Consider the following 25,534-nt stretch of genomic DNA (forward strand, 5'->3'; position numbering starts at 1 on the left):
AGGTTTTTTTATATAAAAAAAAATGGTTTACCAAGCCGATATTCCCAAATACCCCTATTTAAAAAAAGAAATGACTAGCCGGAAGTAAATCAAATCTACGATCCACTGAAGATAAACATGCTGGTAGCATTCTCAAAGTCTAAATGTTACTGCATTCGCTACAAAGAATGCAATCATCTTATCCAAGAACTTGACCACCTTCTTTGACATGGGTAACAAATTAGAACCAATTCTACAGTTGTCTCACAAGCATGAAGCCAGGACCCAAAAAACATACTATGGACTAAAGAATATGCATCGCATAGTGGCCAATGCTCATCCATCGAATTGATCTGTGAAGCTCGTATCATTTCCATCCTTAGCAAGTTTTCAGATTTTTGTAACTAATCAAAAATTGACTGGAGAATAAGAGCTCCTGTAACCCACTGAAGGTCCTCTGAATCTTCGAACCAATGAGAAATACAAACTCTGGAAAAAGGGATAAGAAAATTTAAGCATGTAGGTATGTGTGTGTATAAACATAAAGTGATAATACATAATTTTAAGACAGAAGTCTCATAGCAGAAGTACCTGTACTCTCTGCGGTAAGCTAGACCAAAATTCCAAGTTGGGAATGACCTGTCGAACAAGTTATATTAATTTCAACAGAAGCGGTGTATCGACTCAAACTGGCTACGTGCAAAACTAATTTTTTATATCACGAGAATATGTGCTCCTGCAATTGGTAGAAAGGCTATGTTTTATACACACAACATCGAGCATAAAGAATGCTGCCCCACAAGATGATGTTCAAAAGGTGAAAAACAGGAAGCCTACTTTCCCTTGGTAGGCACAAAATATAAATCCAGAAAACGATGAACGAGAAATGAGAAAAACTATAAAAAAAATATAGAGAAACTATACTTCACCTAAAGGGCGTAGTAAAACAAAACAGATGCATGCCAATAATCAACATACCGTTCTCCTCGGATAACATCATTAAAAGCAATCATTTTGGCATGCTCTTACAGATATTTTGAGACTCGTGAAAAAAATAATAATATGATACTCAGGAAAAACAGAGTCCGCAATAATAGAAAGTTATGGAGATGCCACGTACATCTATACCACGAATTCGCAGGAAGTAGTACCGGTAAACTGCACCAGCCAGCAGGTAAACTCCAAAGAGACATAAGACTCTGAAAATTAAATTAAAAAGGCTACACAAACTTTTATTGAAAGTACAAAACTTAAAAGATTTTACACTCAAAAGCAATACATGATCATTAAGGTACCAAACCAGCCCAATCCACTACCATGAGACGATATAATCTTGGCACAGCCCGATGGATGTTTCAGTTCTGCAGTCTGTCAAATAAAGGAGTAAAAAACTTGGAAACTACAATTATTCATGCATGCATCAGGAATAATTTACCCAAAATTAATCCTCTAAAATACTGCCGTCCTTTTATATGAAAAAAAATCAAACTACTTGACAAAAAACAGTGTCGAGTTGTAAAGTTTTAGAGTATGAATTTCCTAATAAAGGAGGTGTTGTGAACATATAGAACTGTAATCACAATCCTAAAAATCTGGATATCATTATGATATTGGTCCACTGATATTCTCAATATGGAGAATAATAAGAAAAGACAACTGTTCCTTCCCAACAGTTATAGTAGAGAAGGGACAATATTAGAAAGTGAGGCTATAGTGAGAAACGATTGGGTCCACGGGATTTTTTAAATGCTCTCTTCAATTAAATGACAATCTATATCTCCCACAACTATTATTAGCTCATCTACTACTTCTCAACCTTCATTTAAGCATCCATATTCTCAGAGAATTTTTAACACGAGGGACATGTTTATTCTAGGAGAATTTAGTCTTAGGGACAATGTTTGTTGCTTTTAAAGGTATGTGACAAACTTGTGCTACCAATTCCACCCTTCCACAGTCACACTTTGCAGTTTGAGTCACCCGAGTTTGAAGTGAAGATTGAAGGGTTATATCTGCGCATTACAGTAAAAAAGTTCAAGCCAATGGCATTTTAAAAGGACAATGTTATGTGTCGGATACTTACCATAAGCACAAAATAAACACTTGGCGTTGTGGAGTTTCCAATTCACCAAAAATGAATTATGCAGAATTAACATAAAGTAACATATGCTCCTATCGAACTAAGTCATTACTGTTGCAAAAGAATTTAACTGAACAAGTAAAGATGCATTAGGGAAATCAGCAACTGCACAATTACTGAATGAAACTCCACATTATATTCAGAAGCTTACATAATCACAAAACCCAACAGTTTCAAATGTCTGTGGAGCCTGCGAAATACCAATTTGAGGGCCAGAAAGCCAAATTAGTTTGGATAGAATATAAAGATCTCAGACAATGTAATAACAGAAAAATACCATACTTGGACTCCATTTGATTTACATATGACAGATACCGAGAGAGAACAGTTATGCTTCGGGCCATTATTCGTCATCTTAACAGTGATCCCCGTATGAGGGTTCTTTCTATCTGTTACAAATCAGTAATTGGGGAAATAAGTTGTTATGTAATGAATTTTCTCAACAACATCAGTGAAGACAACATTCAGTTCAAGTGTTCAACCAATAAGTAAACATATAGCCATGTTGGCCGTGAAATCGCCACTCTAAAAAGGCTAGAAAGCATTCAATCAAATCAAGAAAATTGGGTTCCTCTCTTATTTCTATTAGGAAGGATGAGAATACGAACTGACCGATGACATCCATGAGCATGGTCGATGAAAGACCAAGAGTTGTACATACTGGATAACCTACAGGAAAAGTATCAATCTGAAATCAAATTTCTAATAATAATTAAATAGTTTAAGTCTTGGCATAAGGAATTATAAATTTCATTGCATACTTCTTGTCAGAGTGTATCTTAGAAATTGCAAGCTCAAAGTATGAAATCAAGCGCGTGAATCTTTAGATTCCATGCTTGCACCATATTAATATAGCATTTTTTCACAATGCAACCTTACATTATTTTCTACGGCAGATTTCCACAGCCGAAAATACATTCTTTGCAAATCACACACTTCTACAGAATCTTGTATCTAATTCTAATATCCCAGTCCTTTTTCAAGAGCAATCTCACCATTTTTTATGAAAATACCAATTTCTAGACAAATTTTTTTAAATCAATGACAATTTTATTTTATATATTAAAGAAGTAAAGAATTAGAAAATTTACTAGAACCCAAACAAAAATATTTTAAAAACAAAAAAAAACCGCATTAGTTTTTTTTGCCTCTAAAAAACTCATTTTTTTATCGCAATAAAATATCCCATTATAGCAGATTTTGGCAATAGTTTTTCTAAATTTCCCTTGATTAAAAAACAAGAGTTTAATTAAAAAAAATGTGATTGTTAGCAATAAATATTTAAATAATAATAAATTTTACATGATTAATTGTATGTAAAATAATATATAGTTAAATTAAAATAAATAGATTTGAATATATAGCCTATTAAAATCAAACTTCAAAAAAGTAAACTATAATTGATTCAAAATAATAATAAAATTTTATCATTCCACACCAAAATGTAATAACATTTTAGAGTCAATTACTTGATTTTTATTGTATTGTTAAGTTTTTAATAACTAAAGAAAATAGACTGTATTTATATAACTTAGCAAGCATACAATTACATCTTTTCAGTGTAAATATTATGACAACAGTGTTTTTCTTTTCCAAATAGTCATGCATAGCTTGTGACCAATTGCCACCATATCGTTTTCAACTAAATAAATAGATTGTAAAGTCTTTTATAGGGTTTTAGGTAATATTTCAAAATATTTAAATATATATAAGATTTAGTCCTTGATTTATTTATTTATTGAAATTGTGAGTCAAATAGAAATTCATGAAATTGAGGGGCTAAAAATTGAGGTTTAGATGCATGATTATGCGAGAGGTTGTAATGCACAAAGGATATAAATTTTCACGGGGGAATCTGCCCAAATGAATAATCTGATCAGATGATTTATTGTGAAAAAACGCTCTATTTATATGGTGCAAGTTCCAAAAACCCATTTACCTTTTCAACTAAAGATCAAGTCAATATCAGGGAAAATGGTGTCATATATGAAATGAGGACGGGTATATAACCATTTTGACATGACATGAATTAACTGTTTGTGCTTCTATAAATATAGAGAAATAACTAAGTCGGGGCATTAAAACACTTGTATTATTTTTCATTTCTATTTCAGGGATCACCACAAGAGATAAAGAAAGTATAGACCACCCAACTTTAGAAGTCAGGGATATTATAAGTGGATCTCGAAAAATATTTGCTGCCTTGGCACAAATTTGAGTGGCCTCTTTCAATTGTTAAAACATTATTTTATTCGCAAACCCAGTGTACAAGTTCAATGTCATCTAGTAGTCAGATTTTCCTACAATTAATAAGATTAACATGCTAAAGTAGAACTTGATTTATAAGTGTTTACCTTCTATTTTGTTAGACACAAGTGCACTGCAGCCCATGCCACAGCGTGATGAACCACCGCAGTCCTACACAAGTAAAGATTGTACTTTCAGCAGATACTCACTTTTCTGTCTTCTACGCCTAAATTGGAATGATAAAAACACATGCCCAATTTGGTGACGCTGGAATAACTTATAAGGTTAAGACAAACAGGGAGAATAACAATAATTTATAGTAAAGTGTTTCAAGAAAATTATGACATTCCAAGTAATATATTCCATATTTAGTTGAGCTTTTATATCTGGTGATTACCACAATTTCAGTAGAATAATCAGTTCCTTGAAGCACTGATTTCTATGCATTTGAAAATTTGATTCTTCAGTGGTCTCTCACCAGATTGCCATAAGTGACCCAATGCATATCCAATCAAAATGAGCTCTGTTCGTCAATTTTGTTACTATTCCCTTCAACTCAGTCAGACATGAAATTTACAGTGGAAAAACTTTCCAAATTGGTCTTGTTTTCAAAAAAGCACACCAAAAGAGCAGAAACAATGACGCAGTTCAACCAGGGCGTGGCAAATCTCGGGTCAAAAGAAAGAAAATATAATCCAATTAAACCAAAACTATCGGCACAAAGGAGTATAATAAAACAACTATATTTTTAGAAAGTTCTCACCTTACAACCAACACACATAGGAGGATCATGGTTGAATATCATCGAACCGCAAAGCTGCTCCAAATAGATGACAAAAATTGCATCAAATGCCAGAAGTATCAAATTCAAAACTCAATCATTATCAAGCTATTCTTCTATTGTTGGGGCAACCAAATACCAATCTACTGGATTTAGCACATAAAACCATTGTAAATCACAGCTAAATCGTGCAGGATAAAACATGAATATTTCTAACGAAAGCAGCAGAAAATTTCATAGAATAAACATATAAAAACCATATAGAGACCTGATAGAGCAAACCTGAAACCAGAGCACAGTCCCATTAGCTGACACTTTATAAAACCTGACATACAAAATTACCAAATAGGTAAATCAATAGCTGAACAAATTTTAATGGATAGCCCCTTTTCTCACCCATTTAAGGTGTTATTTAGCACTCAATGCGCCAGAAAAAAGGTTATCTTTGAACAAAATCCTCCACCCATCTGACTCCAAATTCCAAACAAGTTTCCGAGTATGATTATATGGGCTTATACAAATATGCAAGTACATCATACACAGATTCAGGAATTACCCATCTTCGCTGAGGATTCCATGGGGAAATTTACGGAGAGGAGCGGCCAAGCTGTAATTGTACAGTTTTTTCTTATCCTTAACACTAAATTCACACAGAGCTGACACCGAATCGAGGCAGATTCCGTTAAGAATCGTTGTCACTAAGACCAAAATGAGAAACTGCGGATTCAGAGAAATGCTACCAATTTTCATTTCTGCTCCAAGAATCTCATACTAATTTTGATGATTTACTCCCTAATACAATCTTGCTAAATAATCATTTGCTGAGCGAAACGAATCCAGAAAAAATTTCATCCTGAAGCAAGATCAAGATTTTGAAGATGCCATTTTGGTGCCCCATTACGCGAGGATCCCAACGGGCTTGCAATATCTCACAAAAAGGCCCAAATCGGTTTTTGAAGATGCCATTGTGGTCGAAGTGCATTGATCTCGGTCGAATCAAATCGGTTTTTGAACAACTGTATTCAAGCTCCAATATTCGAAGATGCTTAAAAATTATTTGGACAATCACATGAAAATAAAAGTCTAAATGGTTCTAAATATATTCATTTAATATGAAGCATATCGTATTAATAAATATTAAAACTCACGGACTACTAATAAATTATCGAACCAAACAATTTGGGTTTGGATTATGTTTAAAAAAAGTCGGGTGTATAAGATTTTGGCTCGAATTCAATTATTTCTAGTACAAATTAAATAATTTTGTAACCAGTCCGATTTGTTTACTCCCTATAAGATCCATCAAATTTTCGATTCGACATTTTTCTCGTGACCATAAAAGTAGGTAGGTTGAATTACAATTTTAGTTACTCGTTTGAACCCTGTTCAAAACGGTCCAGCTCGTTTCGGTTGCGGGGCGAGGCCGAGTTTTTTAAAAAAATATATATATAATCTAATTTTTATTATTTTTTGTGAACAGTTTATCAAGACACTTACTTTTAAAGTATGCATTTTGAAAATTTAAAACTAGTATTTGATTTTTTAAAAAATTTTACATTTTATTTTTCATATAATTAAATTTCTATTTATGTTAATCATATTACTTGGACATATGAGTTTTTATTCACAATATAATAAGAGACATTAAAATCTTATAGAATTTGTTTCATTCTATTTTGATTATTTATTATCATATAACATTGCTAATATTTTTATTTGAAACCTCCTTAACCCGCCAAATTGATGAGTCGGGCTGGACTAACTCATTTGACAGTTCTACCATCAATTTGATGGTTGACATACCTTCTTAAAGATTTTCGATATTAAGTCTAACAGTATGAGAACTGCAACATTGTCAAAAAACATCGGAAAATCTTTAAAATATAATCCATATTCCTCTAATATTAAATATATTAATTGTAAAGTATTTTCGATCATACATCAATCACTAAAATCTCTACAAACAAACAATCTTTTATGTCTAGTCCAAGATTGATGAATGTAATGATGAATAAGACCCATATAAAGGCGGATGTTTTATTCGAGTATCGATTACCCGACCCAGCCCCACATGGTAGTAGGATCGAGTTCGAATATTATAATGGGGTTGGTATCGGGTTATCGGGTATCGGGTACCAGACAATTTCGTTTTAGGAAAAATAGAGAACGTCTCTTAAATTCCAAATCCGTAACGTGTGGGGGGTTTATTCAAGCAATTTTTCTCTCCGCCTCGCCCACTCCACAGCTGGACGCCTGGACGGGTAGCATAGCCCCCTTTCCTTTCTTCCATGCTTCATAGTGGCTAGGGTTTTTAATTGAATTTCAATCTTTGCCTCTCCCACTCCACGGCTGGACGCAAACCAGCACTGAAGCAGAGGAAGACGGACGCGAACCAGCAGAGCTGTCTCGCGGTCTCCCGTTAGCATCTGGGTTTGCTTCTTCCTCTAATTTTGTCATGAAATTTATCTGATTTCTACTGTGTATAAAAAAATAATATAGGGCAAATGTTATATATAAATATGAATTTGCATATATAATATATTGTGGTAATGGATGAGTGGAATTATTTAAAGTGGTTACACCGTTGCTGTAGGAAGTAAATTTAGAGAAAGGGTATTGGTAAGATGAAAACGAAACGCGAGGACCTAGAAATTGCTGTGGATGAAGAGGGAGCTGCAAAGAAGCAGAAGCTAATTGAGCAGCCCTCCTTCCAACTTGCATTTGAAAATCCGCTCCTCCCGCTTGCTTCTTATGATGACGATTATGAAGATGAAGAGGATTATAGACGAGGTCGTGGTGGCATAGAAGATGATCAAAATGGACGCAATAATAATGAGGTGGGGGATGAGGAGGAAGAGGATGAAGAGGAAGGAGATGCTAAAGGAGGCCATATAAAGCGCAATCGCACTGTTGAAGTAAGAAGGGACTGTCCCTATCTTGACACTGTTAATAGACAGGTAATAACTAATAATAGATTGGTTGTCGCTCTGGTTATCAAGCATATTCTGTTTTGGTATAATTTGGAATAAGTACCCGTGGTTGCGATTGATTTTCAAAGTCATAGCTGTAACGGGGTGAAATTGATTATTATTAAAACTATCAGTATTTAAGTATCTGCAGGCATAAATTTCTGTTTACGGTGAGTTTGTCCGGTTCACAATACTTTATCATATTGCATTTTATATTCTACCTTCTTAGTGTGTTTATTGTGCATCAACACAGTAAAATAAATGAAAAAATCATGTGAATCCCCTTTAAATGTCTGATTCCTTTGTTCTTCAAACAAAGATGTTGATTTTTTATTTTTGTGAGAATTAGCTTTCAGGCAGTAAACTGGTGTTTTGTGGTTTTAATTCTAAAATTTTATGCCCTTAAAGTAGTTTGTAAGTTCTTTCATTGTTTAAATACATACTCTTAAGAATTTGCTGTTGGGACCTAGATTTGGTTCAGGTTTTAAGAAAAAGATATTCTTGATCAAAAGGTTTCTCAAATCCTACATTGTTTAAGTTGAGTTGGAAACTTTTTTATCTGTGAAAGCAAATAAAGTACTTGGCCATTGACTCCAAACCTTGAAAACTGGTCGCTGTTGAAATTTTGGTAGAGTTAGAATACATTGTTCTGTTAGTTTTGCCTTCTGCCAGGCATGAATTCAATTTTGGATTGAATGGATCTTGTTTTGTTCTCAGGATTGTTGCTTCTGACCAAACTAAGATCATCTTCATTTCCTTGAGTTCAGAAAAGAGTGTGCCAAACTATACTTTAGTCGTGTGGTTTTCTTTTATTGGCTTGTAAAATGCCAGAGTGTACTTGAGTATGCATGGATTATTGACCTTTCGAGGATTCTAACAAAAATGACTATGCAGCATTGGTCCGATGAACTAAGAAATTGAAGTACAAACAAAGTACTTGAGTATGCATCGATTATTGGCCTTTCGAGGTTTCTAATAGAAATGACCATGCAGTATTGCCCTAAGTACTTTGTTTGTACATCAATTTCTTAGTATTTCGTCACATTCAATAAATGCATCATTTAATGGTATGATTTACCATATAACTTCTGTAGTTTGCTGTCTGTGGGCAATTTTTGTTTCTGAAATCAAATTCTTTTTATATCTCCAGGTTTTAGATTTTGACTTCGAGAAGTTTTGTTCGGTGTCTCTTTCAAACTTGAATGTTTATGCATGTTTGGTTTGTGGGAAGTATTACCAAGGAAGGGGACAAAAGTCTCATGCATATACTCATAGTCTTGAAGCTGGACATCATGTATACATCAATCTTCGAACAGAGAAAGTTTTCTGTCTTCCTGATGGATATGAAGTTATTGACACATCGCTGGATGATATTCGGCATGTTCTCAACCCAAGGCATGTTAGTTACATGATAGATTTCTTTGATTATACTTATTCTATTCTTTCTATGGGGCTTCATACCACCCTAGTGTGTTTCTCCAACTAAAGGGTGGTGAAATTTTTTGGAGCAAATTTACATTTAAAAATATGGAGGTTGAAGTTTTATGTCCAATTGTTTTTTTCCTATTTTATTTGGAATTGCAATTCTTTCGCCTGTCATTTTGTATTTTCTTGAATTCATCTTTTGATTTTCCTGTATGATTTAACAGGTTTACAAGAGAGCAAGTTGAGCAGATTGACAGGAATAGGCTGTGGTCAAGGGCACTTGATGGTTCTGATTATCTTCCTGGAATGGTATTTAGCTTCCCTTTTGTCTGTGTTTTTACCTAATCATTTTTTTGCTGTCCTGCAATAGATTTTTTTTTTGGTAGTTTTGAACTTAATCTTTATTAATTTGTGAGTTATTTGTAGGTGGGGTTAAATAACATCAAAGAGACCGATTTTGTCAATGTTACCATTCAATCTTTGATGCGTGTTACTCCACTGAGGAACTTCTTTCTTATCCCGGAGAACTATCAGAACAGCAAATCACAACTTGTTCATCGATTTGGAGAGCTGACGCGAAAGATCTGGCATGCAAGGAACTTCAAAGGGCAGGTTTGATTGTGCATTCATATTTGACAAATTTTGTCAACGGCCTGCATTTCCTTATTATGCATGGATTTCCTAGGTGAGTCCACATGAGTTTCTCCAGGCAGTTATGAAAGCTAGTAAAAAACGATTCCGCATAGGTGCTCAGTCTGATCCAGTTGAATTTATGTCATGGCTTCTTAATACAATGCATGGAGATCTTAAAAGTTCAAAAAAGAATAGCAGCATCATTCACCAGTGCTTTCAGGTTTATTTTGACATTTTTGGCTTTTTTTCTTCGAATGAAATATATGTCCTTTTCCTTTTTCTTGTTTACCCTAAATATTTGTTGCATGAATGTTTCGTGTAGGGGGAACTGGAGGTTATCAAGCAGATCCCCACTAAGTTTATTGCAGGGAGGAGAGATAATGAGAACAGGCAGAATAATGAGAGTGGACAATATGGTGGGAATGACGTGGATAGAGTAAACCTGGAGACAAGCAGAATGCCTTTCTTAATGCTTGGGTTGGACTTGCCTCCTCCTCCTCTGTTTAAGGACGTAATGGAGAAAAACATTATTCCACAGGTTTTATATTTAAATTGATTTTGTTGCTTGAGCATTTTTTATATGGTCCTGAACTAGAGGCAGTATAATTATTGAGATAAACATTTAGGAATTGAAAATTGAATTAAATTCTTTGTTTTTCAAGTTACTCTTTGATCTGTCGCATTGCTTTTTTGACACAAATGCTAGAATTTACTTTTGTATTCCTTTTAGCATGCCATCTGCTTGAGCTATATCCCCTTTGCATATTTTAACTGCACCAAAGCAATATTGGGGTCTTTACTTCGTCTAATTTGACTTTGTTTTTTGAACAAATTGTCTAATTTGACTTTTGACGTTAATATAAGGCCTAAGGGACAGATTGGGTGTCTTTTCTTTTTCAATCAATGAAAATATGCTTGATTTCTCTACTGTTGTATAGTGATGCATCTTTTTCTATGGACTTGTTACTATAACATCTCATCTTGATTGGATTGTGTAATCTTGCATATTGACTTATATTTCCTTCGACAACTTGTGGAATTTGAACTAACCTGTCATTTAAATTATGGTGTCTAGGTTCCACTTTTCAACATACTCAAGAAATTCGATGGCGAGACTGTGACAGAAGTTGTCCGGCCTCGTATAGCTAGGATGAGATACCGTGTCACGAAATTACCACAATATATCATACTGCACATGCGTCGATTTACGAAGAACAACTTCTTCGTAGAGAAAAATCCTACCCTTGGTAAGTATTTATGTCCCGTCCTATCAATGAAGCTACTTTTCAAGTAGTGTGTCTGGATTTATGATCACTGGCTAACTAATACGATGCTAATTGTATAAATTTTGCATCTATCCTGTCGGCTGGCCTATACTTCTGCCTCCATATTACTAGTACAAGTTCCTTGTATTTCTGCAAGCCTTTTGTTTCTTTTTTTTCTTCTTGTGATTTAATTCGTTGGAAGAGAATATGCCCTCCATCTATATTTTTGGATGTTTGGTCATCAAGCGGATTCCTAACTTGTTTGTGCTGGTTTCTTAGTTAATTTCCCTGTGAAGAATCTCGAGCTAAAGGATTACATCCCTCTACCCGCCCCCAATGAGAATGAAAGGCTACGCTCCAAGTACGATTTGATTGGGAACATTGTTCACGATGGCAAGCCAGGTGAAGGATCCTATAGAGTGTTTGTGCAGCGGAAGTCAGAAGAACTATGGTACTATTTTGATTGCTTTTTGCTTTTTGTTTCGTAATATAGAGAGAACACTCGGCATATCTAGTCTTTAACTCATCTCCTGCCTCATCAGGTATGAGATGCAAGATCTTCATGTTTCTGAAACTTTGCCCCAAATGGTTGCACTTTCTGAGGCATACATGCAGATATATGAGCAACAACAATGATCTCTATGGTGGCCCAAATTTTTTCTTTTTTTGGGTTGTTTTGTCCCATCGACGGATATAAGACGCTACTATTCGCTAAAAAATGTCTAAATCCTCGTAACCTTATCTATTATTAATGTTTCTAGTTACATGCCTATGTATGGATTCTTCTTTCGTCATTTTTCTTTTTTTAAGTTTATATGGCAATCGAACCTGTATACCTTGTCTTTTTGTACACACTGAGGTAATTTTTCAAGTAAATGCAATAACCTGCAAATCAGGACGTGAGTCATTTTATGTTATATGTTTACTCAATAATGTGTTGGTAAGGAGAATCTAACACGTGATCAATAATCAAACATTATCTATTTCATCAACTCGAATGTCTCACATTACAATTTTAATTGAGATAATACGCGGCCGTTATCTTTTGTGTAAATGTCAATGTAGTAATCTGTAAGTCACGTTGATCGCTTAAACTTTACTGAGCAAGTTCACGTTGATCGTTTAAACTTTACTGAGCAAGTTCTGTCAAGCAGGTTCAAGTGAAAAGACAGAAGTTAGAGAATTCGAACACGAAATCTTTCTGTAAGTGTACATATGGTTTTAATGTAACATGTGTGGTGTGTTGGTCATGGTCGAACATTTTAATTAGGGACATCGGGGCAACATTGAAGTCCTGTGAGCGAGAATGTCATAGGCAACTGCAGAATGGTTCATATTAAATTGAGTCAATTAGTAGCAGCATAATTAGTGTTATTAAGAATAGTAATAATTTTTTTTCTATTATTTATATGATTAATATTATTACTTCATTAATTTAATATTATTACTAATTAATTAAGGAATTAAATGAATGAGATGTTCTAGTCTATTATTTGAATATAAAAATATGATTGTTAATAATTAATAGAGCTGAATCATCGTCCAATCCTTGAATGCCTGCCACATTTAACCCACTTGCTTGACCAACATTCCAGATCCTATCACTAAAACGACATCGTATTATCAGAAAAAGCTCACGACGTCGTATCTTCACCTCCTCTTTTTTGGAAAAAGTAATCCACTGTTCAGTTTATATAAACAAACGGAATCGACTTTTGTCTCTGTATTACCCGCTCTTTCGAGAATTCATGTGAATGGCGATTGCTCCCTTTTTTGTATTCATTGTTGTGCTTCTGTTGATCTCCGCCGCTGATTCCGGTGCAAATGCGGAAGGAGATTTCGATGTTCGACGACATTTGTCAACTGCCACCAGGTAGCTTGCTGGAATTATGACATTGCATGATTGTGGAGTTTTCAGTTTGGTATTTTCTGATTTTGGCATTTTTTACCTGGAGAAGATCGTGCTTTTTTGTGTGAAAAAGTAATGATGTTGGTCAGTGGATTTGTTAGTGTAATCCTATGGTAAGGCGGACTCATCTGGCTTTCTGGAGAACGTTTTTCAAATGTCGATTACGTTGTCTCGTAATTGGGATTATTTGTTTTGGTGTTAAAATTTGAATTAAAGGAGTGGTTTTGTTATTTTGATTTGACTTTTTGGGGTGGGGATGTTTCTTGAAGCAGCTTCTGATCTGGAAACTTTCACTTTTTTCTATTCTGTTCTGGAATATTTTTTTTTTTTTGTACATTGATTGACTTTGGTAACTTCTATGCAGATATCACGTAGCTAAGGAGATTTCTAAGAATTCATTTGTGCCATCAAATTCTCTTGATCAGTGCCAACCTATTCACTTGAACCTTGTGGTAATTCTCCTTCAGCTTTTTCAACCATTTTTTCAATTAGGATATATTTTACCTAATTGACGATGTCTGCATGCTGCAAAATATGTGCATTTTCTTCATTTTTTAAAAAAAAATAAATAAATATGCACACATTTTCAAGTTTTAGCTTTTGTTACGATTACATTCTTTTATAGTACATTATCTGCTAAATGTATTGGGCCAGCACATTGCTGTGATGACCCTAGTTTGGTTATTTAGGTGTTATGCTAGATACGCCAAATGCAGTGGTTTGGCTAGAGTATTATATTACCTTATTTGACTTACCCTTCGAAAGGATTATGTTGTACTATGTGATACTGCTTGCTTTATAGATTAATATTGAGAAATGTACTGGTGAAACCACTTTGATGAGTGGATGTGTGCTTTTTAGCACTCGTATTCTTGCACTTTTACATCAGCGTGTGATTCCATGGTTGGGTTGGCAGGCAAGACATGGGACCCGTGCTCCTACGAAGAAAAGATTGAAACAGTTGGAGGCTTTTGCCACTCGTATAGAAGCCCTTTTGGGAAAACTGAAGCAGGAGAAATCATCTGTTCAGTATATTCCCACGTGGTTATGGGGATGGAAATCTCCTTGGACAGGAAAGCACAAGGGTGGAGAGTTGATCGGTAAAGGAGAAGAGGAAATGTATGAGTTCGGTGGTAGAACCCGAGATAAATTTCCGGAACTGTTTCATGAGGATTACCACCCTGATCTATATCCAATTAAAGCCTCTCAGGTTTGTCATTAATAACTCATTTAATTATGCCACTGGCACATGAAACTTGTAGTTGTAATTCAGTTGTGCCATTTGCAATGTATTTTAGTTTCTGCTGCTTGCAGACAGGTGGAGAATCACATGAAATTATTTTAGTACTATTTAAACTCATCCCTCCAGTCTTGTTTTGTTTTCCCGGCGTACCATTCCATTTAGTTTTCTGAATAGCATCTGCTATGAGTATGTTTTCAGTGCCTTTTCATTTAGTGGATTGTTTGTGTAGGTTACCATTCATGTGTTCTGTTTATAGGTTTCCCGAGCCTCAGCTAGTGCTGTAGCATTTGGAATGGGGCTGTTTAGTGGGAAAGGAAATCTTGGTGCAGGACGCCATCGAGCTTTTGCTGTAACCAGTGAAAGCCGTGCTAGTGATAGAGTTCTGAGATTTCATGATTGCTGTCAAAACTACAAGGTACAGATTATTTCATTTAATGAAAAGTTTTACATTCAACCATTAGAATATGTGGATAGTACAACTACCCTTTCCAAGGTCTAGCATGTAAATCTAGATATTTCCATGCTTTTCAAAAATATTTTTGTTCAAAGACAGAGAACTATAGCTAATGTAATTGAAACGAAGGAAATTTTCAATGTTATCCATTATAGTCCTTTTCACCTCGTAGGTTTAGAAGTTCCCGATTCAACTTTGGGATATCGTGTGTTTCCTTTAAAGTTATCTGGTTTTACTCGAACCATGAGCCACATAACATTTCAGAAGACACTTTCTGTATTAGTGTTTTAAGCCAGCATGATAACTAAGGCTAATCACGGTCCGGTTAGACAGTATTTCAATTATTTTAAACCAAATTGCCATATATGGTTCTGTTTCAAATATTTTTTAATTGTGGTTCTTTAATTAAAATTCAATTCATGGTTTTGGTTGGTTTCGGGCGGTTTTGAGCTATTATTCGTTTTTTTTTTAAATAGAGGGGGAGATCAACAAGTAGAAACCAAGAAAAGATTAATTCATTTTTTCAGCATGCAATTAAACAATGTGAGTAGTAAATATGACTCATTTAATGAAATTTTTTTTCAGCCTTATTTAGCACCTAAAGTTAAATTTCCACTCATATTTCGTTTGTGCATATAAAGACGTAAATGAGATTTACTTCGGCCTCAATGGAGTTCAGGTCTTAAATAAGTTTTGCAAGAGTTGAGAAGCTATCAAAATTTGAAAGTTGGGAGGAAATGAGGACTAATAAAAGATGTAGAAACAAGTGGAAAGTAAGTTTTGTTTAGTAACTTAGATTTATGTTAAATATAAAATTACAAACATGCTAGGATCATTATTAATAAAATAACTAAATTTATTGAATTATATGGGCTTTTCTTCTTCAAATTACCACCACACAATTGCATGTGGTGCGGTTTGAGAATTTTTTTGAAATTGCAGTTTTTCAATTTGAAAAAAATGGATATAATGGTGTGATTTGGTTTGGTTCGGTCGATTTGAGCAGGTTTTTGAGAAACTTTTATAACCCCTAATGGTAACAATGAATTTTAACTTAGTTGATTGATGATTTGACCACATCATGAAGTAGATTTTGAGCTGTAGGTGTCATCAAAAGCATAGGATGGGATTATGAAGGCAAACTTTGTAAATTATTTATAATCCTAGGTTCGTTTTGGATGAGGTTTTGTATTTAAAAGATGGATCTCAAGTTACTTTATTTCGGGAAGATAAATTGTAAGCAAATGAGAAGGAGAGAAAAACATATGTTCCTTCATATCTTCCCTTCATACAATGTTCAGTCTTAAAAAGAAAGAAAAAAGTCTAAAAAGGTAAGAAATTACAATCCCACATGTACTGGGATTTAAATCAATCAATTCCCAAATTGATGCAATTATTAATGAGTAAAAGTCTCCTAGATTTATGAACAGAAATCCATTCTAATACTATGTATAATTATAAGTACATAAATGGTGGGAGAATAATTTGAAATCCATAATTCAGAAGTTCCCAAACAAACAGAATGAATTTGGAATAAATTTGAAATCATTTGGTTTCATATACCGCGGTCCGAACACATCCCTGGAGTATTTCTTTACAACAATGTCAGCAGTTGAACTTCTTTAATACTGCTTATGCTAAAATGTCTGCTTTTTTCTTGGACTTCATCTCACAAGATTATTGGCAATTTGTACTTTTGCCCCACCTAATATAGTTGATGATCAAGGGCTCAACACCTCATGGGACATGGATTGCTTTGATTTCATAGATTTGATGGTGAAATTATTGTCATCACTTTCAAACTCAGGAATCAATGCTCAATAGGAAATGATCAACTAGCTATTGTAGGGTTGTTTTGACATAAATTTTTACTGGTGTTTAAATGCTGTCATATGCTTTTACGTTCCAGGCTTATAGGAAGAGTCAGGAACCATTTGTTGAGAAGCTCAAGGAACCCATACTAAATGGAATAACTCAAGATCTAGTTACTCGTTGGGGTTTGAATTTCACAATACAAGATGTATCATCACTATGGTTTTTGTGCAAACAGGTAACAGTCTTTTTTTCTTCTTTTTTATGTTTAGGGGTCCACTAAGCCATTAAATAGTTGTTTTTCTAGAAGAATTCCATTGCAACTCTTTTATGGTTGATTTGAACCAGGAAGCATCCTTGCTAAATACAATTGATCAAGCCTGTGCACTTTTTAGTCCATCCGAGGTATTTACACTTTCTCCCGTTTTATCATGAGAGATTAATTTGGTTTGATATATGTACTTTCATTTAAGAATCTGGCTGCTTGACTTTATTATGTTTTTCTATCATTTGTATGTTTATCATAATTCCTCTAGAGCATTATCATGAAAAATCCGTAGTTTATCATGACGCTAATTTGTGCTTCTAGGTCGGTTTGTTGGAGTGGACAGATGATCTAGAGGCATTTATTCTGAAGGGCTACGGCAATTCATTAAATTACCGAATGGGAGTACCATTACTTGAAGATGTTATTCAGTCGATGGAGCAAGCCATCAAGGCTCATGAAGGTGCATTTTCTCCTTCTCTTTGACCTATTTTTACAATAGGAGGTGTGGGACTGGATTTTTAGATAATGTGCAAGGATCAATTCATCTAAAAATTATTGCGAACTAGTAAAATAATAATCTGTATCATCAACAAAAGTTAGGTGGCAGGCATTTGTGCACTTTGATTTGTTTGAGGAATTTGCTAATTGAGCCACTTTTTACCCATCAAGGTGTATGTATGGTCTTTTTTCATAAAAACACATCTTATTGTATCCAATCATCAGTTATACTGTCAGTCTCTGTGATTTATGGACAAGAATTGAAGGTATTAGCTTTTGTCATTACAATTGTTGCAGATAAAGTAGTATCTTAGCCAACATGTAGGATCTGTGGGCCATAAGAATGCGTGTGCTAGTGATTCACTGTTATTGTAAGTTAAGTTTGGAAAACAAAAGAAAGTTACATTACTCTAATCCTCATTTTTCTGTAATATTGGGAAGTTGAGAGTTCGAGTTATGATCAAGGAACTGGATTTTATATACAAGGTTGAAATATTCATTATGCATCCTGCCTTACCTTCATTCTTAATGGAGACTTTGTCGAAATAGTATCATTGAATGGCTTGTTTGTGGAACTGCATTTTTACCCAACGGTGGTACATATTGGAATTGGCTTACTTGAGTAGGATGCAGTTTCTTTGTCTGGAACTGGAAGGATGTAAGAGATCATGAAGATTCATTTTGCAAAATAGTGAATTGATTATGTAGGCATTTAAACAAATAATCCAAGTTCCATGCTTCTCGGGTATCCCCTCTAGAATGTGATTATAATCAGTTGCAACTTGCAACATTTCTGCTTTATGAAACAGTTTGATATCCGTACAGAGGTGGTCCCTGCATCCCTCTAGTCACATGTTTTTCATGTAATATTTCAAAATGCTGGATTAACGCAAGTAGCATGTGTTTTTCAGAACCCAGTTCCAGAATTCCATTTATACTTTTTTCTTGACACTATCGCTTAAGTTCTTTGTCAAATCAACAATATCCATCTATTGGAGAACAGTTTTATTTATTTTAGTGCCTTTCCTTGTATTAATTTTAGCCCTTTTCTTCTACTTCGTAGATGGGATTGCTCATGGAAACTATGAAATGGCTCGACTGCGCTTTGCTCATGCAGAAACTTTGCTTCCATTTTCCTGTTTGATTGGGCTATTTCTCGATGAATCTGGTGAGAATGTCCTGTAATTTTTTACATGTTTAACCTTTCTTTGGGGTTATTTATTCTTGAGTTACCTGATTATCTGTCATATTTTCAGAGTTTGAACAAATACAAAGGGAACAACCTCTACAACTCCCTCAACCCCCACAGAAGAGAACCTGGCGTGGCAGTACAGCTGCCCCTTTTGCTGGAAATAACATGCTAGTTCTGTACAGCTGCCCATCCAACAACTCAAGCAAATACTTTGTGCAAGTACTGCACAATGAACACCCTATTCCAGTGCCGGTAAGGTTGTCTATATCCTATGAAATGGCATTTTAAAAAGGTCCACTATTTTCAAAGTGTACATTTGTGCTTTTTTGTGAACACGATACAAATCGCATCTTGAAATAATTCTTATTTGACCATTATTTTCACTCCTCTATTGATGGAATGATGCAGCCTTTATAGTCTTGCCTTCAACTTAATTGCTTCTACTTGTCTTGAGCATTGGAGTGATCCATCTTTTTCTTTTTGTGCAAGGGTTGTGACAATTCTGACATTTGCCCTTTCGAGATGTTTAAGGTATGATTTCTTTGACTTCTAAATTTAGATTTTGCTCCAAAGAATGATCATAGCAGCCAGACTTTCGGTTCTAGTTTCACGCACTGAGCATTTTCTATTTTATGCATGTAGATGAATGATAAGTATTCCTACGCAAACGTGGGATGTAAGATCTGAAAATTACTTGTAGTTCTCAATCCATTCACAAAATATAACCTTCTATGTGCGCAGGAAAGGATAGCTGCTCCTCATTTAAAGCACGACTACAATTCTCTTTGCAGCATGGACTCGACGCAACCAGAAAAAATCGTCCCAACCAGTAAGTTTACACATATACTAAGTTGGATTTATCCTTCTAAAAAAGATGAGCTGTAAATTTCTGAGTAGATCCAGTTTTGTTATTTCTGTCCTAGACTCATAGGCAACAGTTCCCACCAACCATACATTGTATAGACAGTCTTGTTTGAGAAATTCCAGTTCCTAACTAGTTGTGAACTCTTTGTTTTTCTATGCACTATAGTCATGATGAGAAAATAATTTATTGTAATAAATTTTTAAATTTTTAAAACTTTTATTATTTTAACATCTTACTTTATATAAAAATATGGAAAATCAATAATTAAGGATTAAAAATCTTTATGTATAGTAACACTAATTAAATATGGTAAACCAGATTATTGAATCAACTGACTTGATTTAATATATGTTAGAAGTAAATATTTTTATTCCAAATCAATTGGCGTGAAGCAATGGGTTAAATAATATTAACTCGGTTATATTCTTTTCTAATTCGGACTAGGACAATCATTCGATAAAATCCTGCGTAACCATTTCATTTTGACAAAACCTCAGTCCAGAAAATCTGAAACTGATTAAATCCGGTCTGATAACATGTCTAATTTTGTAGTCGATATTACATCCTGTATTTTTTTAACAAATATTTCATTTGTTCGAATTCACAGTTTGATGTAAAGAATTAGTCCATGTCTCTAGACGTTCATTAACTCAACTCATTTTTTTCTCACTTTTTCAAAAACTCGGATAATTAATTAAACATTAATTCGTCAGTTTCTGGTGGACACTATGGTATACAACAATACATGATACAGTAAACGCTGGTTAAATTTTTTAACAAAACCAATGATTCAAAATACCTCCTTACTTTAGAACAGATCTGATTACTCAAAAAAAATTTTACACTACTCCGAAAACCCAAGAATTTGGAAATCCAAGCAGGGAAGGGAATGCGGATGCTGAAATGAAAGTATACAGATTCCCATAATCTAAAATTAAGAAGTTCCATAATAATCCTCAGTGTACGTCTAATATCTCCTTCAAGAATTTGTTAACAATAAAAAGCCTCAACTTTCTCATACGGGTGGTGCAGTTCTCAGTCGCCTGCAGTCATGTTCAAAGCTTCACTGGCAAGTTGGATACAGTTGAAAGATCTATTTAGTCTATTTACAAAATTAAAATCTTGCTTACAAGAAAGAGTTTCACCCATCTAGCTTCATACTTCCTCAAAATGGTTGCCAAGGCCCGCAAAAGTCGGTTCAAGCCTTTTGTTGTTCATCTTTTGTTTCGTGTGAGTAGAGTCATGTCATCTATCTACATCCATGAAGAGGATCAGGCATGGTTGCTGACCATTTCTAACCACTCCAGAGAAGCAATTCCATTGACTGAGAAGTTACAGTGTGCTCATGGAATGGTTGCAGATATTCCAAGAATATTTATACCTTCAAAAGAATCATTTTACATCTTGACCATTCGAGCATCAGCGACGGAAGAATTAAGATCTTCTCGAGACTGGGATCTTCTACTTTGGAGACGCATTTGGCTACCGTGGGGAGTTCGGTATGAACTAAGATTGGTGTTATCGAATTGCATCTGTCCTAAACTGCCGGATGAAAAACTATGCCCTACACTGCTGGACGAAGAGTATAGTGATGGCTCAGTAAACTGGATGCCACCACCTTCACCACCATTGAAACCAAGTCCAAAATTTAATGGTCGTTGTTGAGAGCTGGCAACTGTTGGACTCAATGGCATCTTAACCCTTCCATCCCCTGAAACATTTTTTTTAGGAAAACATACAGAAGAAAAATATAGGCCAACTCACAAATGACTTTTTTGCCAATTTAAAATGAAAGGAGGAAAATCTAGTTCGAATTAAATTCAATTGATGTCTGATGATATACTTACCTTAGATAACTTAGATAAACTTAAATTAAATTCATGAAGGACAAAACTTAAAACAAATAAAATTTTAATTTATTAAATTTCCGGACAGAAGTTGCACCAACACGGTCAAGTACAGTTGGATGTAAACTTCTGCTACGCATGCATTGCAGTGTTTCACATGTCACTCACTATTTCCCAATAAGACTTTAAAGTGCGTACCACGCGGTCGGCATTTAATCAATATAGCAAAATTCAGTATCAAGTGCAACACGAGTTTTTGAATGATTTAAGTATTTGCATAGGCTTGTTGGAAGTTGAAACTGGGTTTGGATCTAGAGATTTTGTGGAAACAGACTTCTAATCTATATTCAATTTGAGTCAATTTGAGTAAAATTAAATATCAACTAGCAAAATATCTTGAGCAGAGTTGGATAGCATGAATAAAACAAGCGAATGGATATCTAATCAACAAAGAATATACACTTGAAGTATGGTTGGTAAGTATATTCTTGTTGTTTTCCTTCATAACCTAACAAAAGAAAAATGATTTTCTCCCTGTGTACATTAAAGAATAAAGATCCAAGAAAATCATAACTGCTGGACAAAGTATCAAGAATAGTGGATTTACCTGTATTGATAGGACTCCAGCGCTGAAACCGGAACGGAGCTGGAAGATTAAGAACTGATGCGGTCGTCACGCTATTATGCCTGAAAAGTGGGAGATATGACTTCCGGAAAAACTTTGGCATCCACCAATTGCCAACACAGGAAAATGCACAAAGTAGGACAAGTAATGAAGCAATCAAAATAGCAGAAAAAATATATGGATTCATCTTCCCCCGCAATAATCCATAGCCAAGAAATTTTCCCCCATATGAAAATGCTTTTCCAGCTTCAAATAAAGCAACCCCAAGTGTCCAAGTAATACTTCCAGAATCAACAATTACATGGCTGTCAGTAATATGCAATCCTTCTCTCAAGAGGAGCACGACATAAGGTGCCCTGAAACAATATTGTTCGATAAAAGGCTGAGGAATGACGCTGTTTTTAGCAACATTCCATGTTTTTTCACAAAATTCATGGCCCTTCTCTAATACATCATCTAAAGAGGCATCCGTCTTCAAGTTGAAAAATCGGTACACCACATAGAAGCCAGATAGAGCATAAAACTGACCAATGGGGCGAGGCAGATTTTCCTCAAGTGCGCAAGGCTGCAGCTCACAATCCATTCCAGAACTATGATCTGACCATTCAGACAAATTGACAGAAACTTTAGCCAGTGCAGTACACTCGTCCCATTTTGGAGCTCCGATAAGCTTAATGGGAACCCCGGCCTTTCCTCCTTTACCTGATTTTTTACCTCCAATAGAAGGACTTCCATCTTCTGGGCGAAATGATAAACATCTTGAACAGGAGTACTGCTCTTTATAACCAGACTGCAAACAAGGATGCTTAATTTCAATCTTTCCACTAACCAAATCAGCATTGGTAATCTGAGGATGCTTCTTGAGAAGGTGAGCAACAGATTTGTCAAATGCATCGTTAAGCCCATACCCAGCGAGAGAATAGGCACTTAAATGATGTTTAACAGGGCCAATGCTCAATTTTAAGTTTGCATCATGGTCGTGTTTCTTTCCTTCAAAAGTGACCTGCAAGGATGAGCCACCCAAGTCAAGCGCACCGTATGTTTCCTTCTTAGGAATGGATCCTAGGACACCCGTGTGATAATTTAACGCTATCCACCCATAATAAGCTTCCTCCATGCCAGTGATAATTTTAACCCACTCCTTTTTGCACGAAAAGGGAGAACTCTTGAGAATCGACCAAGCATTATTAAGAATCCATTCGGAGTCTGAATTTGGCAGCCTGCGAACTCCGGCAGTGGCATAGAGGAAGAGAGAAGTGGTCTTATGTGATTCAGCAGGAACTTGTTTCTCAGCCCATTTGATAAGAGGATTTATTGCTTCTCTCAGCCCAGAGATATTATGCACCAGTTTGTCAAATCCAGGTTCAGTTTCCATTCTGTTGTAAGCTCGCCCTTTTTGTGTCCTTTGGAAACCTTCGGGCAATGATTTTAATAAAATAGGAGGATTGTTAAGTTTTTTGGGATTAACAGATGCCTCATATACATAAACACGGGTTCCAGTGCTACCAGAGTCCAGCACAACATAAAACTTGGATGTCCCTCTAGACCAGTTTGAGTAAAAAAAGTTAACAGAATAAGCAAGACAGCCAAACAACAATAAACACAAGGAAATCCAGATAACTCGCACCCACTTTTTTCGACCAAATGTGACTCCTGGTGCTGCCTTCTGTTTCGAGAAACTCAATCCACCATTTTCTCTGTTCAAGAAATATGGATGTAATGCGTGGCCTGAACTCTTTGCTTCTCCAGGGTTAATATCGCCACCTTCTAGATCAACTCGTCTATAAGCAGAAAAATCTTGAAGGGAAGATGAGAGTCTCATATTAGTTTTTGTCTCTGAACTGGATAAAGTATGGCCATGAGGGGAACCAGGAATAGGTGGCAATCCAGGTGATTTATATGAAACAGTAGAAGCCCTTGAGGCCGAGAAGTGAGTTGCTGCATATGAAAAAAAATCTGCAAATTTATTGAATACCATGTTGGGGGGAAATACAAGCAGCAATCCAACTCGACGATCTTTTGTTCCAGAAATGGTCGTGTTTCTCTCTAGCTAAAACACAATAGCAGACTTGTGTTCACTGTTTGGAAGTCAACAATACCAAGAACTAGTTGAAAAGAGGGCGAGTCCTGCAGAATTAAGTGGTAAGAAAAACCAAATTATTTGATGGGACAAAACATAAAAGATCAATGATTAAAACAATTCACACGCAAATGGTATTAATTTATGAATCAATTGCAAAATGCTGCTTTGGAGTAGGGAACATAGTAAGTAGCAAACTTATAGGATCAGGAGATCTTTTCTGCATCAAAAACACCACAGTAAAGTTAAATTTCGGTCCTTCAGAAATCCATTCCCTATCTCTCGTATCCAAATCTTAGACATGCTTGAGAATTTCTAAAATCATATACTCATAGAATAAAATGTATAAATTTTTTTAAGCCCGTCCTCAGGACCTCAACTAAATTCTTTAAGTTCCACCTGGTTGCAATCCCACTCCATTAACACCTTAATTTCATAATTTGTAAGAACAATAAACATCAGAATCCACACAGCAAATCACACATTCCCCCATCAATTTCCACAATGGAAAACAAATTGCACTCCAGTAATTCACCACAACTTCAACATCCAATCCGATTCCGAATCATAATCACCCAAATGGGACAGCCGACAGCAAAAAAAAAAAAAACCCGCATATCTTCAAAGCCAACCACGATAAATCACTCGACAAAACATGAACATAAATCAACGAAACAGTCGCCAGATTATATATAATAATCTGGGCAGCCAATATTTTCACTCACCGTCAGATCATAAGGAAGCTTGAACACAGATTAAAGACCGCGCCTTGTGAGAGAAAATCCATCCTTTGGATCCAAAATTGAAAATGGGATTTCTATTTTCAGACGAATCGAAGAAACAAAACCAGACAGCCTCTCTTGGGTTTGAATTTGTCGCACCGAACACAAAGTCTAAAACCTTTTCTCATCAGTTTTCTTGGTTTTGTTTCTGTTTTTGTGTTTTTGGTGATGAAGCACACCATCTATTATGTATGTACATATAATTTATTAAACTTAATAATAATATTTTTAAATTTTAAATTTAAATATATTTCATTGATTTAAGTGAGAATTTGATTATTTTAGATAGTTAAGAATCAATTAAACTAAGAGTGACTCTCATGTGATATCGTCTCACGGATCTTAATCTGTGAGACGGGTCAACCCTATCTATATTCACAATAAAAAGTAATACTCTTAGCATAAAAAATAATATTTTTTTATGGATGATCCAAATAAGAGATCCGTCTCACATATATGACCTGTGAGACCGTCTCACACAAGTTTTTGCATTAAACTAAATATCGATTTTTTTTTCTTT

The 25,534-nt window shown here is 35.1% G+C and overlaps 4 protein-coding genes across 5 annotated transcripts; 2 read left to right on the forward strand and 2 right to left on the reverse strand.

The window, feature by feature from the left end:
• Nucleotides 1-85: 85 nt before the first annotated feature.
• On the reverse strand, nucleotides 86-6,114 carry LOC140807280 (uncharacterized). The gene is made up of 11 exons (XM_073164069.1): nucleotides 5,704-6,114; nucleotides 5,430-5,472; nucleotides 5,130-5,183; nucleotides 4,474-4,537; nucleotides 2,732-2,788; nucleotides 2,402-2,508; nucleotides 2,271-2,309; nucleotides 1,259-1,347; nucleotides 1,100-1,178; nucleotides 571-618; nucleotides 86-468 (listed from the first exon to the last, which is right to left on the reverse strand). The coding sequence occupies exons 1-11, from the start codon at nucleotides 5,895-5,897 to the stop codon at nucleotides 388-390; spliced, it is 855 nt and encodes a 284-aa protein (XP_073020170.1). The 5' UTR covers nucleotides 5,898-6,114; the 3' UTR covers nucleotides 86-387.
• A 1,215-nt stretch (nucleotides 6,115-7,329) lies between these two features.
• On the forward strand, nucleotides 7,330-12,334 carry LOC140807368 (uncharacterized). The gene is made up of 10 exons (XM_073164180.1): nucleotides 7,330-7,577; nucleotides 7,741-8,104; nucleotides 9,267-9,511; nucleotides 9,766-9,850; nucleotides 9,968-10,153; nucleotides 10,227-10,394; nucleotides 10,497-10,712; nucleotides 11,250-11,421; nucleotides 11,719-11,890; nucleotides 11,982-12,334. Exons 2-10 carry the CDS (start codon nucleotides 7,772-7,774, stop codon nucleotides 12,073-12,075), a joined length of 1,671 nt encoding a protein of 556 aa, XP_073020281.1. The 5' UTR covers nucleotides 7,330-7,577; nucleotides 7,741-7,771; the 3' UTR covers nucleotides 12,076-12,334.
• A 695-nt stretch (nucleotides 12,335-13,029) lies between these two features.
• Nucleotides 13,030-19,812, forward strand: LOC140808141 (uncharacterized). The gene is made up of 11 exons (XM_073165173.1): nucleotides 13,030-13,312; nucleotides 13,713-13,800; nucleotides 14,265-14,558; nucleotides 14,848-15,006; nucleotides 16,955-17,095; nucleotides 17,206-17,262; nucleotides 17,447-17,585; nucleotides 18,687-18,791; nucleotides 18,880-19,067; nucleotides 19,305-19,346; nucleotides 19,557-19,812. The coding sequence occupies exons 1-11, from the start codon at nucleotides 13,194-13,196 to the stop codon at nucleotides 19,698-19,700; spliced, it is 1,476 nt and encodes a 491-aa protein (XP_073021274.1). The 5' UTR covers nucleotides 13,030-13,193; the 3' UTR covers nucleotides 19,701-19,812.
• A 1,037-nt stretch (nucleotides 19,813-20,849) lies between these two features.
• Nucleotides 20,850-25,178, reverse strand: LOC140807125 (probable apyrase 7). Of its 2 annotated transcripts, none has more exons than XM_073163829.1 (3): nucleotides 24,958-25,178; nucleotides 22,135-24,279; nucleotides 20,850-21,391 (listed from the first exon to the last, which is right to left on the reverse strand). In XM_073163829.1, exons 2-3 carry the CDS (start codon nucleotides 24,128-24,130, stop codon nucleotides 21,078-21,080), a joined length of 2,310 nt encoding a protein of 769 aa, XP_073019930.1. In that variant the 5' UTR covers nucleotides 24,131-24,279; nucleotides 24,958-25,178; the 3' UTR covers nucleotides 20,850-21,077. The 2 variants fall into 2 exon arrangements, with proteins under 2 accessions (XP_073019930.1, XP_073019931.1); XM_073163830.1 differs by lacking the exon at nucleotides 20,850-21,391 and adding an exon at nucleotides 21,398-22,035.
• Nucleotides 25,179-25,534: the final 356 nt, after the last annotated feature.

This window comes from Primulina eburnea, chromosome 12 (assembly GCF_022965805.1).
Source record: "Primulina eburnea isolate SZY01 chromosome 12, ASM2296580v1, whole genome shotgun sequence".
Lineage (NCBI taxonomy): Eukaryota > Viridiplantae > Streptophyta > Magnoliopsida > Lamiales > Gesneriaceae > Primulina > Primulina eburnea.